Consider the following 14,935-nt stretch of genomic DNA (forward strand, 5'->3'; position numbering starts at 1 on the left):
AAACTCATCCAACGGTCGGTTTTTCCATTTTCTTTGAATTGATAGGGGTTACTCTTTGGAGTGTATGATATATAAATATAAGTTTACAAGAGTAACTAAATTTGACCTAGTGGATCGAATTCGAAATGAGAACCAAATTGGCTGAATTTTCTACAACCACCATAAAACATTACAATCTCTCCATCGAGCGGTTGGTTTCTCTGAATTCATTTTCCACTTCATGGTTGCTTTAGAATGAACCTCAACAATTTAAATGTAATGTATAAGTCATACAACTTTAGGAGGAAAATTGGTATAGGCCAATGTGTTTGTAATTAAAATTAATTTTTTTTATCTCATGTCCACACACATCCATCGATGGAATATTTACAAACGTGATGTGAAAAAATAAGCACATTTCGCGGTCATCATGCCATCGGTCAACCAAGAAAACATACAAGTGACGACGGTTGACTAATTCGATCTGATTCGAAAATATGGTGAAATTGGCTAAATTTTTTACCACACACATAATTTATTGTAATAATGTCATCCAACGGTCCATTTTTCCATTTTCTTTGAATTGATAGGGGTTGCTCTTTGGAGTGTATGATATAAAGATAGGTTTATAAGAGTAACTAAATTCGACCTAGTTGATCGAATTCGAAACGAGAATCAAATTAGCTGAATTTTTACAATCATCATAAAACATTACAATCTCTCAATCAAGCTGTTGATTTCTCTAAATTCATTTTCCACTTCATGGTTGCTTTAGAATGAACCTCAACAATTTAAATGTAATGTATAAGTCATACAACTTTAGGAGGAAAATTGGTATAGGCCAATGTGTTTGTAATTAAAATTAATTTTTTTTTATCTCATGTCCACACACATCCATCGATGGAATATTTACAGACATGATGTGAAAAAATAAGCACGTTTCACGGTCGTCATGCCATCGGTCAACGAAGAAAACATACAAGTGACAACGGTTGACCAATTCGATCGGATTCGAAAATATGGTGAAATTGGCTAAATTTTTTACCACACTCATAATTTATTGTAATAATCTCATCCAACGGTCCATTTTTCCATTTTCTTTGAATTGTTAGGGGTTGCTCTTTGGAATGTATGATATATAGATATAGGTTTATAAGAGTAACTAAATTTGACCTAATTGATCGAATTCGAAATGAGAATCAAATTAGCTGAATTTTTTACAGTCACCATAAAACATTACAATCTCTCAATCGAGCAGTTGATTTCTCTAAATTTATTTTCCACTTCATGGTTGCTTTAGAATGAACCTCAACAATTTAAATGCAATATACAAGTCATACGACTTTAGGAAGCAAATTGATATAAGCCAACATCTTTGCAATTAAAATTGAAATTTTTATCTTATGTCCATGCACTTCCATCGATGGAATATTTACAGACATGATGTGAAAAAATAAGCACGTTTCGAGGTCGTCATGCCATCGGTCAACCAAGAAAACATACAAGTAACGACGGTTGACCAATTCGATCGGATTCGAAAATATGGTGAAATTGGCTAAATTTTTTACCACACTTATAATTTATTATAATAATCTCATCTAACGGTCGGTTTTTCCATTTTATTTAAGTTGATAGAGGTTTCTGTTTGGAGTGTATGATATATAAATATAAGTTTATAAAAAATATTATCTTTAAAGATTTATTTATAAATAAAGCCTGCAAAGCCCGCCCAAAAACACCCTGCAAGGCTTAGCCAGGTCAGGCCCTAAAAAGCCCGCGAGGCCCGCATTAAATGAATGGGATTGGATCCTTCAATTTACATTAAAGCCCGGCCCGCTACTATTTAAAAATGGAGTAAGGCCCGACCCGGCCCAAGCCCGCTACCAATGGCCGGGCCCGTTGATGAGGCCTAAGTTGAGCTAGATTGCTAAACAAAAGTTAACTAGCATATCCTGTGATTGCTTGTAGTTTTCTCTAGCTAGTTGGTTGATTAGTTATTGTCCTTTTAGTTATCCTGGTGAGTTGTGGCACTTTGGTGCTTAAACTTGATATCGTTTTGTCCGTTAAGGACACAAAGAATTGGCACAAGTACTAGTACGTAGTATCTTACCCCAGAAAACGAAAAGTGGAACATGGAAATCTAAATATATAGTAAGGTAATCAATGCAAGTATCAATCATCTAGCCAAGTAGATGCGCGCAATTGTCAGTTCTTGATGCACGTATGTTCATATAGGACCATAGGTCTCATGAGGGGTCTCACGCAGAACACATAAACTATATATAGATCATCAAAGGTTATAATAAACCTTTTTTTGTAAAATCTTGCCTACTAATCTAATCAATTTCTATTCCAACACAAAACGAAAATGACAACATACATGATGGGCAGAAGAGGCTGCCTAGCTCGATCCATGATCTCAACATCAAGAAATTAATAAAATCGCTTAAAAATCACACTTAACAAGGGAAAAACTACTCATTGCTAGCTGTTGCAGTCACAATCAGTCGATCCTCTCTGAAATCATTTGTTAATTGCTAGCTGTTGCAGTTTGTTTTCCTAGTATATATGAGGCTTCTTGTTCTGGCCAAACTTGTTAGAGAATTTGGGAGAACGACCCCTTTGATGTCTTATATGAAGTGGCCAATTAACTTTGCCTCAGGAAGATCAGGCTAGGCATTTTGATTCTATCTACAACATTGTGTATTCAATAAATTCAATGTATTATTGACTTAATTATATATATATATATATATATATATATATATATATGTTGCAGAATCTGTTCGAGATAGAAGCGAGAAAATTTAGGATTATTAGCTTTGCACCGATATTGGGTGCCGCCCTAATATACGAGCATCATTTTAGTGAACATGGTACCAGGACTACCGGCTACGAGGCCATGAGTTTCTGTCAATTGGCCCTCCTTGCATAGTTGCATAAATATGCTTTATACAGTGACTAAATGGATGAATAAAACCGAATACCAAGTAAATATTCTCATCGATCCACTTTGATTTTCCCAATTATCAACCTTAAAAATATATAAAGAAAAATAGAATGACACTCAATACTTGGTAGTACTCAAAAGCAACTTACCTATTAAGATGGCACACCGGAAAATAATATATAGCTTAAAAATCATGTTTAACAAGGGAAGAAGCACAGAGTAATGTGTCTCATATAGAATTTGCTAAGTATGAGTCATCCATTTGGTTAAATCGATAGTTAATTAGAAAATTCCGCCTCCAAAATCAAAACAAAACCCTTCTAAATACTTTTTTGCCTTGTACATATATAAAGATGCGGCTCCAAGTACTTCCAGCCAGATTACAACTTTGGATCGATGATGACCCTTTCAGTATTTCTATTTGATTCTAGTACATTCTTCATTAATTTTTAACTTGTCCTGTAAAATTGCTATATTTAAACCAAGCTAGCTTCGTATCAGAAGCATAGCTCAGAGTATCAGCAACACTAGCCAGCTTAGCTAGTACGTAAAATTACCATGGCCAAGTCTGCAATATTTTCTCTTTGGCTCAATATTATTGTGTATCTCGGCATACTTGGATTGCACGCCTCACACTCTCAGCCATGTGTGCCACCACTTTACATATTTGGTGACTCCACAGCTGATGTTGGAACCAACAATTATTTGCCCAATTCCTCTGCGAGGGCCGATTCCCTTTATAACGGGATCGATTTTCCTTTGCGTAAACCAACTGGGAGATTTAGCAACGGTTACAACACTATTGACTATCTAGGTATTACATCCTTTGCTGCTGATTGTAATTAGTGACAGTATAGTGCATATGGTACGTAGCTGTTCTTATTGCACTGGATCAGTTGCACATATAGCATGAAAATCTCTTTACTCTGGTGGCTCATTAGCTATTTGGTGTTGTTTAGCTACTTAACTGTTTGGGCATGTTTCTTTTAGTCTACTAATTTCTTTAATTTTCGTGGCTTATTAGCCCAGCTTCTGAAATTCTACGAAAGCCCGCCGCCTTTTCTCTCGTTTTCAGACAGCAATATTTCGCATTTTCTCATCAGGACTGTTCCAACGACGGGAATCAATTTTGCTTCAGGAGGGTCGGGACTTCTGGATTCTACAGGACATAAGTATGTAAGTAAGCTTCTCCTCTTTCAATTTTCAAACTCTTGCTAGTGACATATATACACACACATATATATATAGACGTGTCAATCATTCATTGGTTGAGTTGCTAAACTCATTAGCGGGCAGCCCCACCCACGACCGAATCATCTTCCTAACACCCAAGGATCTCGTAGCCCAGAGAACACCAAAAACGTCTCAAATGGTCTATGTGTTTGTTCCAAACAGATCCGTAAATCTAAACATGGATTTCCGGAGTTCAGCCCAGAAACTGATCCCAGAAATTAAAAAAGTCCTTTATGCTAGAATTCAGCCTCAATCTCTTGCAATTATGTTTTATTTTTATTTTTTTTATTTAGCAAGTCAATCATGAATTAAACATCATTATATAATAAATAAATAAAATTTTGCCACCAAGATATTATGATTATGTTACGAAGATGTTCCAAGTAACACTAATTTTCAGTAGTAGATATGGTTTCACTCTTCACATTCTAATCTCAAAACAATGAAAAATCATCTCGCAAGGTTATAAAGTTTACAGCACAAATACTTCAATTGTGTATATTAAAGCATGAATTATCCAAATAATTTGTCAGAAAATAACAAAAACCAATGTACCAATCCACAACATTGCTTCATAAAAATAAAAACTAATAAGCAAAACCAACTAGAAGCTTCAAAACCAATCAACCCTTAACAGAAAACACAAACCCTTCCTTTCAAAAAAAAAAAAAAAAAATTGCTGAACCCCCCTCCTCTCAAGAAAAAGTATTTTGAATTCATCTACTTCTGCAGGAAAATAAGAGTTTAGAATTTAGAGATAATTGACTTGCCAAATAAAAAAATAAAAAATAAAAAAATTGTAAAGGAGGGTAGTTAGGGTATTTTGTAAAAAAAAAAAAGATTTAAAGTAATAGGTAAATAGATGGGGTGTGTGAATAGCACCACCCTATATATATATGTGTGTGTGTGTGCGCGCGCGCACGCCTTCTTTGCTAAGGATATTCATATCCTTACCTTAGCTTATGGAATGGATTTCCATATTTTGACCACTTTTCGATCACATATTTACATTTTAACTGTTCAGTTTTTAGGTTCTAATATATAGATCACTTCTGCAAATTTTCAGCTAAATTGATGATAGTTAAGACATTCAAAACTGCAATTTACAATTATGAACACGAACGGTTCCGTTCAATCAATGAACGAACCGAATCTGTCCAATCAGAACCGTTCGTGTTCATATTTGTAAATTGTAGTTTTGAATGCCTTAACGATCATCAATTTAGCTGAAAATTTGCAGAAGTGATCTATACATTAAGACCTAAAAACTGAACGGTTAAGATGTAAATATGTGATCGAAAAGTGGCCAAAATATGAAAATCCGTTCCTTAGCTAAGGTAAAGATATCCTTACCTAAGAAGGACTTTGTGTGTGTGTAGGACCGATCAGAAGCAGACGTCCGCAACCCAGAAAAAGTGCGGACGTCGCTCCTCCTACCTCGATTAGGCGTCGATGGCGGCATTTATGTTGCTGGACGAAGGCTCTGGACATCTCGGACGACATAGCCATCAACGCGAAGGCGAAGGTGATCAGCAATGCGCGGCTAGCTCGCCTGAAACCATGGAAGCACGATCAAGGTCGACTTCGAAACCTTCATCGACGAGTCCAGCAACAAGAAGAGGGTCGACATCATGGCCTGGTCCGTCTGCCATGAGCATCGCCACCCGTTGGTGCTTGATGCAGCCCGGATGAGCGACGTCCACACCTTTTCTGGTTTGCGGAAGTCCGCTTTTGAACGGCGTCCTCTACACACACACACACATTGCACGTGCTCCAAAAAAAATAAAACTCAATAATATTTAATACTGAATAATTTTTCTGCATCATTAATTGTGGGTTTACAAAATATGTTACAGAAAAGGGTGATTTCTTTTGGGGAACAAGTCCAACAATTTTCAAGTGTCCGGAGCAATATTTCAGAATTACTGGGTGCGAGTGCCGTCGCAAATATCTCCAAGTCTCTCTTCATTATCAGCGTTGGAAGCAATGACATCTTCGAACATTATGATGCTAACGATACTAGTACTGGGCAAAACTACATTACCACTCTCATCTCCACCTACGAAACTCATCTAAGGGTCTGTTACTACCAATTTCTTCTTTCGTCAGCTATCTTAATTCTAAAATAAAAGTTGAGTTTTTTGTTTCTTTCAATTGCAGAATTTATATGAGCTAGGAGCCAGAAGATTTGGGATTATTAGTGTTGGGGCACTCGGGTGCTGTCCGATCCTACGTAGTAAATATGGAGGTTGTTGTTTGGAGCCCATGAATAGGGATGCTCAGTTGTTCTATACTGCACTCCGAGACCTCTTGCAAAAGTTGAGTTCAGAGTGCAAAGGGTTGATGTATGCACTTGGAGATTCATATGATATGTCAAAATATATTCTCGACCACCCCGATAAATCTGGTAATTAATTAGTATTGAAATACACGTGCATTTTATTTACTAATATATTCATGTGGCTGGCTTGCTGAAAAAATTATATGTATATATATATATATATATATATATATATTATATCATTCTTACAATATATTCATGTCAAAATCTTTTTACTATGGATGCGAGATAAAGAAGTTTATGAAATTGAGCATATGCAGACGTACATAAAATATGCATTATTTTTGACTTGCTTTACCGCATCTGCAATATTCCGCCGAGGCATTTCATCATTACCCATAGTCATAATAAACCCTAAAGATTAGTTAGATTACCAAAATCCTAATTAATGGATCCAAAAATAAAATATCGGCATTGAATATTGATAGACATTTGGCATCTAAAGCAATATTTAATCAAAATTTGATATAATTGATTTGTTATCAAAGCTTCTTGATGGTATATACGTTCATGTTCTTGTAGTTTTTTCCGAGATTAAAAGAGCTTGCTGTGGAAAAGGAAAGTTCAACGCAGAAGAGGCATGTAAACCGAATTCAGTTTTGTGTAAAGATCGCACAACCTACTTGTTTTGGGACCAGTACCATCCAACACAGGAGGCTTCTTCTCTCGCAGCCAGTATTCTTTATACTGGTACCAAACCATTCGTGGTGCCGATGGGTTTTGGTGAATTGGCCCTTCTGCCATAATAAATATATGTACATGTGTGTACAAGAAGAATAGAATTTCATGATAATATCATAAACCATGCAACAAGGAGTTCTCTTCATATTTTCTATACCCTTCTATACCATGCAGGCAGGGTTGGCTTTGAAATTTTAGAGGCCTAAGGCAAATAATCAAAAGGTAGAATCACATGAAATTGTGACCAATTTTTATTTGTAATAACGATGCAAATTTCCATGAAAGATATGTTCGTATCGTATGCTTATTCTCCTAAATTTTCATTTTGTTATTTTTTTTAAGAAAACTAGTACCTATACAGTTTTTTTTTTTTTCCTGAAAGGATATAGTTGTATTTTTAGAGTTGCATCTAATAATTACAAAAAAAAAAAAAAACCTCTTAACCCACCTCACCCTTACATATATCAGTGAGATCAAACTCATGACTTTTACAATGTTGGAATTATAACTTACCAATAGGATAGAAATGACAAAAATTAAAATAAATAAAGGATAGAAATGGTATGAGCCTATGAGGCAAGCAAAAACTTCCAGAAAAAAAGAAAAAAAATATTCAAATTTACTAAAGCCATCAATAGTTGAAGCTTAGTTGCTAGGAAAAGAAGAGTGCAGCTACACCGCTAGTGTGGAAAGAAATTTATTACTAAATGGCGCAAAAACTATATATATGGAAATCCTCCCCCATATATAGGGGCGAAGCCAGAAACATAAGGTTACTGGGGCACAAAAATAAAATAATAATATCAAAATATAAAAAAATCTTGAAAAATAACAAGAAATTTGTGATTGAGTTGAGAGTCGTTACATGTTGTAACTATGCTTTTCTATTTTAAGAGATTTTCTAAATCACTAAAAAGTAACACCAAGTGACAAAGCTAGAACTTCATCCTAGGTAAGAACCTTTAGAAATTGAGAAGAAAAAAAATTTAGAACTCAAATTATATATAAGAATTTTTAATGAAAATTCCGATTAAAAAAATTTGATAGAAATATTATAATCTAGTAGTAAGATTAATTTAAGATAAGAATATTGTTAAAATTATGTCTAGCAAACCACATGAAAAAAATAGTAATAGAAAAAATTAGTAATAGTAATATTAGTGCTGCAAGCTAAAATTAAACCTTGGAAAAAATCTATAAAAAAAATTCTGCAGCTTGCTTGATTATTCGAACCCATGACCTATAATGAAGCAATAGTACGGCAGACCACTGCACTATCCCAACCATCTGTGATACTTGGTCACTTAATTATATATATCTATCAGAAAGTTTACTGGGGCACAGGACCCAGTGTGCCCCAATGTGGCTCCGCCACTGCCCATATATATATTAGATAAACGAAAAACATATATAGGAGAATGAGGCGGATGCCTCACTTCGCAATCCTCAGTGCCGGCTCTACATGTTGGTTGTGGATGGTGTGTATTAATTATAGAATTTGTAAAATAACCAAGCAAAATTTTTTTTTTTTATAACATGTATGATTGCACGGAGTATTGGGGTGGGTGGAGAGGTGAAAGTTAAAGCCGTAGTTGGAACTCGATCTGCTTATTGGATCCAAAAACAAAGAAGGGAATTATTGTTAGGGTCGTTGACCCAAAGCCCAAAAATGAGCTAAAATTATTCCACTTACCTCAGCAACAAATTTTTATTCCCACTAACCCAATTTAAAGTAAAATAACCATTTTGCCCTCAACTTAATTAATAAATTACACCATTCATCATATCTCTCGCCTTTCTTTGAAGCAGACGCAGGCACGCAGCTCTCTCTCTCCCCTCTTCGCCGGAGAAAGTTTCCCAGCCACATGGCCGGTAATTCTTGAATTCTAGGGCAGATGCTTCATTATCGCCACCTTGCGCCGCATGTCCTCCACATTGGGCCTCGCGGGCGTCGAAGCCTTCCTTCCTCCTTCAGTGCTATAGGATCTCCGTCAGGTGGGTTCAGCATCATTCCTAATAGATTTCAGGTTGGGCTTTTTTGGATTTGTTTCTTCAATTTCTGGTTGTGTTTATGTTGAGTTACTGATCGTGGTGTGGAAAAAAAAATAGAGGATATGAGCAATGGTCGTCAGGTTCCTGACCCCAAGTTTGTCAACGATTTTGTGCTTTATGCGGGTAACAGTGTTGTGGATTGAATGATGACATGGGAAATATTGCAGTCAGACAAGAGTTGGTGGACAAAAGTTGCGCCAATGATGATTGTAGCAAGTCTCTTTTGATTGGGCACCAGATTTATTCTGATATTGCAGCTAGAATCATATTGTTGCTCGCCAATAATTGATTTATTTCTTTTTTTTGATTTATTCCTTATCAAAAGAGACTAGCTACAATTATTTTCCCCTCAAACCATGTTTTTCAAGGCCCAGAAGGATAGAAAAGAGAAGAAAAAGAAGTTTTTTTGGGGGGCAATCGACGTGTATTGGGGGGCAATAGACGTTTTGAATTGATGTAATCTTCTCATTTTTTTTATTTAATCAAAGTTTATTTGTCTAAATTTAAAGAGATTGGTTCCTATTCCGGTGACTGAAAGTTTTGTTGGGGGGCAATAGACGTCTATTTGGGGGGCAATACATGGCTGATAGACGTTTATTGGGGGGAAATAGATGTCTATTGAGGGGCAATAGACCGCTATTGGGGAGAAATACATGGCTGATAGTTGTCTATTGGGGGTAATAGACCTCTATTGCCCCTCTATTAGGGGGTAATAGTTGTCTATTAATAGAGGGGCAATAGTTGTCTGTTGGGGGCAAAAAAAACTTTCCGGTGAGATTTTTAGCAAATTCCGGTGGACGGCAGCCAGTGATCGGAATCCGGCGACCATTGACCGGATTCCGGCGGCAGGTGATCGGGCTTCGGCGAAGTCTCCCATGGTTTCTCTCTCTCTCTCTCTCTCTTTAAGTAACAGTGAGGGTAAAATGATATTAAAAAAAATTATAAAAAAAAAAAATCTTAATGGGGTATTAGGGAAGACCACCTTAGAGTGTTTTGGGTAAGAGGGAATTAAATGTAAGTGGGAAAAAAATCTCTAAAAATGGTGTAAATGGACAAAAACCCTTGTTGTTAATGATAATTTGATTTGATTTGATTAAATAAAAAAACAAAGAATTATTTACCACCATAATCTCCTTATTTAACTCCAATAACCTAGTCGAACGAAATTGACAGAGTGGCATTGAAATTAGGGTGTATTTACCCATGTGGCCATGTATAATGAGGTTTTTTTCATTATTATCAAGGTTATTAAGAGTGACTGCCTATGACAACCTGGAGATCGACAGACATCGTTGAAGTATATCCTAAAACGAAAAGAAACAAAGACAACAATTTGAAGGATCAACAGTCTTGCCATATATTTTTGAAATTTTTATATTTTTCCTAAATGTTCCAGTCAAAAACTATGATCCTTCTCAGGTATTTGTCGCAATAACTGAAAATGAAAAGAAGCTCAAGACGCCATGACGCACAATGATGGTATAGTGCCAATAGTGGTATATAAAGTGCTAGGAAATTCATGTTACCTTCTGAATTCTCCATCCCAAGACAAAAACCAAGTGAAGACAATAATCACAAATTATGCAAGCAAACAAAACAAATTGTTGATGAAGTTCAGTCCAAATGGACCTACGTCCTTGAGTGATGATGATGACAGTCCCACTAGACAAGAAGAGTATTACAACTTGAAGAACATTTTGGTTCTTTCTATGGGCCCTAAATTATTCTACACTTTGGAATTAGTTTTTTGGTTACTTAGGTGGAAGATTGTTCTCTATCTGACGTCTTATTTTGCGTGGAGTAGGTAAAGTTGGTAACACTACCGCTGGTTACTTTGAGAGAAGGTTACCTTCTATTCAACATATATATTTGTGTGGAAGTATGGTCGACACCATACTATTGGTACCGTTTTACATAGCCCAGATTTTGTCTAGTGCTTCATCAAATGCGTAATTAATTGCATCCCTTAGTGTTTTTGCTAGGTTTTATTTATGATGTCTTGTTGCATCTAGTATTGTTCTTATTATTTTATATTTGAGAAAAATTCAGCTACCGTCCCCAAACAATGCTGCCAAGGCCAATTTGATACCCGAACTCTCAAAAGTATCAATGTGATACCCAAACACATATTTTGACACCAACGTGATACTTCCGTCCAAAATTTCTGACGGCACCGTTTCTTTGCTGATGTGGAGACAAATTTTTTTTTTATCAAGGGCAGAATAGACTTTCACTACTAGCTAATTAAAAAAAAAAAAAAAGGAACGAAACCATGAACAGAGCTCTCTCTCTGTTGAGACGTAAAAAAAAAAAAAAAAAAAAAAAAAATTTTGCTACATATATACAGCTGCCGTGGCAAAGAAAAAAGAAATACATGCAGATAAGCTTTATCACATATATTTGACCAAGTTCAAATAGCAAGCAACGGGGTTATTCAATTATATTACAAAGTCCTTTGGTTTTGAATGACGTCAAGGATAGGTTCTGTTGTTTAACAGATTGGCCAGTTCAAATATATATGAGGATAACAAGTGATAAGGATAGACTTGTTATTCAAATTCAAATGCAAAATACAAAGTGGTTATCACCATCCGGTTGAGCCTATCCCATGACCACTATATAGGCTGCAACACCGAAGAGAAATACACACGGAGAGACACACGGAGAGAGAGGAGAAAAATATTCAGAAAACAAGCTAAAGTCCTGCCAAAACAGAGCGTGAAGCGGAGCAGATCCACCAACAATTCAAACCCCAGAAGGTGAAGCTCAGGTATACAACACATTTATGTCTTGCTCTTTGGTAAGGAAATACTGTTCAGCAAGCTTGTTGTCAACAAAAGATAGGCTGTTCATGAACAACCTTTATTCTTTTGTTAAAGCTCTCTCAAGAAATACATGGTCATTCATGAACGGCCAACCTTCATGATGATCTACTCCTGCGCTAAGACATATAGGGTCGTTCATGAACGGCCGGAGTCTTAGAGCACTTGGCTGCTGCAATTTCCAGCGTTGGAACATAGGGTCGTTCATGAACGGCCGAGTCCCAATGCTAAAAACCTGCACAAGACGCCACATTCAGTCCGAAGTAATACCCATCACACAAAAAGCTTCCCATTCTGCCTCGTGTTCCTTCTTCCACCATGACAGAAGCCTTGCACCACCACTTTCAGACAAAAAAAAAACAAGCCCATACAAAGCCAAACAACTAAAAGAAATAATCGAAGCCTCACCCTTTAAAAGTTGCTCTTGTAATCCTTCTCTGTAACCTGCAAACCAAAAGAAATAAAAGAGTTAGAAGGCAGAGCTGCAGACAAGAGTAAAAGAGATAAAAGAAAAAAAAGTAAAAAGGAAAGCAGAACTGAAGGCTACTATTTCTTTGCGGTGCTTACCCGGAAAGCCGACAGCAGGGCTTGGCGGCGGTGGCTTAATTAAGCCTACATATCCAGAAGCTTTCATGTCAATTGTTAGTTGAAAGGCAAAATTACGTTCTGGAACCAAGACAAGGATAATTAAATTCATCTTTTTTGTTCTCAGAACTGGTGATTTAATTAACAAAAAGGCAAGCTAAAACTTGCGAGTGCTTTCTGTGTTTGAAGCGGTGGTGAACGGTGGTGATAATCAAAGCAGGGCATGGTGGCAACTTTAATTATTAATCAGCTTCTACATGGTCAGAAACATGGGGTCAAAGCTCAGTCAAAGACTTAAGCTTGCTGTTTGTTGCAAACTATGAAGTCAAACAATGGCATGTTTAATTAATTGTTTCTTTTGAGGGACTGACGACAACAAGTGCAGCAACATGGTTCAATTGACAATTGCTTTGCCAAAGAATAAATAGCTTTAATCTTTAATCATGTGTGCTGCAAGTCATGGCCCATCAAAATACATAATTGAATATATGGTGTGCTGTAGGTTTCTTTCATATACAAAGGACAAAGACCAGAATATTTGTGGCATATATGAAAAGAATGAAAGGCATGGCAGGAGTTTTCAAATATATATTGCATAGTTACATATATATTGCAAACGGTGGTGAATGGTGGCAATTAAAGCAGCCTCACCTTTCTGGAACTTTAATTATGGAGGAGTGTCCAAAACCTGCAAACAATGACAAAGGGGCTTTAAATATAGACTTTTCAAAGACATATTGCAAGTCTGAGTCCTCAAAATTATAGTTAAATATATGTAAGCTTTTAAGCATGTATATTTGATTATGAAGTTGTGGTGTGCTTTAGATGCAAGAGACAAAAGACTCAAATGCTGTAGCTTTTTTTAAACCACAAAATGACGGGAGCCAATTTCCAGGGCCTTTGAAAAGGGATGAATCATGCAATTAAATCGGTGGCGAACATAACACTTGATTCCAAGTTTGAAGTGGTGGTTTTAAAAGAATATTTGATGGATCGTGGCATTCGCAGAAGAGTCATACCAGTAGAAAAGTTGCAACAGCTTTTCGTTCTTGCTCACCGACTACTCGATCAAGTGCTGTAATGGAAAATTGAACCTGCAGCAGCAAAGAAACAAATTTGGAATCTTAGTCAGTGTTTCGATGGATTGAAATCCATTAAGAAGAGAAGAATGATGGAGGCCATACCCAGTTCGTAAATACGGCATCACGGGCATGCAATCCGCTATTTATGCAGAACCGGTCTTCATGTTTCCCTCTCCAGTACGAACTGTCAGAGTTGGCTTCCATCTCCAACACGATCTCTACTAGCTCGAGGCAACGACTAAAGATCTCACTTTTCTGATGTGAGGATAGAGTTCATCAGTTTTGTTTCATGGGTAGAGCAGGCTTTGCAATTGGACCTGACGCAAATTAAAGCTAAAAGGGCCTGCAAAGAAATGGGCATGCTGGATCACTCAAGCCTATTTTCAAATAGTTGATCCTGATGTTTGGGCCTGGCTAAATTTGTTGTCAACAACACAAAAGCCCATTCACACGGCCCAGTATAATATTCAACACATCGGGTGCCCAGATTAAATTGGGGTGTCTGCAGAAGAAATACATTCGACGGATTCAAAAAAAATAAATATATATACATCCATCGACACAAAAATTATCTCAACACCAGAAATACAAATTTTTCTGAACTACAACGGTTTGATCCCTTTACAGGGTATGTAGGCAATCTAGCGACCCACTAGATGCAACCGCAAATCCAAACAGAATCCCTGACTCCACCAGTCAAATTCAGCCAGTCCTAAATTGAATCACTGACTCCAGTCAAATTCTCCCAACACAAGAAATACAAATTCTCAAGAACTACAACGGTTTGATCCCTCCCCGAGGGTATGTAGGCAATCTAGCGACCCCCTAGATGCAACCGCAATTCCAAATAAAATCTCTGACTCCCTGGTTCATCCAATCTGAATCCCTGACCTCATCAGTCAAATTCTGCCAAACACCAGGAAACGTCACAGCCTTTCCAAATAAAATCTCTGACTCCCTAGTTCATCCAATCCGAATCCCTGACCGCATCGGTTAAATTCCGCCAAACACCAGGAAACGTCATAGCCTCCCCAAACAAACCCAAAACAAATCGAATCCCTGGTTCACTCACACCAAATTCGTCCAAACACTATTCACATTCCAAAAGCAATACCCTCCAATGGGTCATTCACTCATTGGAAACTCTGAACTACAACGGTTTGATCCCTTTACAGGGTATGTAGGCAATCTAGCGACCCACTAGATGCAA

The 14,935-nt window shown here is 36.9% G+C and overlaps 1 protein-coding gene and 1 long non-coding RNA gene across 2 annotated transcripts; one reads left to right on the forward strand and one right to left on the reverse strand.

The window, feature by feature from the left end:
- Window positions 1-5,614: 5,614 nt before the first annotated feature.
- On the forward strand, window positions 5,615-6,577 carry LOC112187211 (GDSL esterase/lipase At5g63170). Its single transcript, XM_040513248.1, has 3 exons — window positions 5,615-5,801; window positions 6,083-6,240; window positions 6,323-6,577. The coding sequence occupies exons 1-3, from the start codon at window positions 5,615-5,617 to the stop codon at window positions 6,575-6,577; spliced, it is 600 nt and encodes a 199-aa protein (XP_040369182.1).
- A 5,045-nt stretch (window positions 6,578-11,622) lies between these two features.
- LOC112187213 lies at window positions 11,623-14,020 on the reverse strand. Its single transcript, XR_002931018.2, has 5 exons — window positions 13,828-14,020; window positions 13,663-13,737; window positions 12,626-13,331; window positions 12,467-12,502; window positions 11,623-12,293 (listed from the first exon to the last, which is right to left on the reverse strand). It is a non-coding gene; the product is annotated as an uncharacterized LOC112187213 (long non-coding RNA).
- Window positions 14,021-14,935: the final 915 nt, after the last annotated feature.

The sequence above is a fragment of the Rosa chinensis genome, chromosome 2 (assembly GCF_002994745.2).
Source record: "Rosa chinensis cultivar Old Blush chromosome 2, RchiOBHm-V2, whole genome shotgun sequence".
Taxonomy (NCBI): domain Eukaryota; kingdom Viridiplantae; phylum Streptophyta; class Magnoliopsida; order Rosales; family Rosaceae; genus Rosa; species Rosa chinensis.

What these genes read in the sequence shown, in the direction of transcription:
- LOC112187211 (XM_040513248.1), top strand. Translation starts at nt 5,615, where the DNA reads ATGGCGGCATTTATGTTGCTGGACGAAGGCTCTGGACATCTCGGACGA. An exon ending in AGGGTCGACATCATGGCCTG is followed by an intron (nt 5,802 to 6,082) that starts GTCCGTCTGCCA and finishes GCAATATTTCAG; the next exon opens with AATTACTGGGTGCGAGTGCC. An exon ending in CCTACGAAACTCATCTAAGG is followed by an intron (nt 6,241 to 6,322) that starts GTCTGTTACTAC and finishes TTTCAATTGCAG; the next exon opens with AATTTATATGAGCTAGGAGC.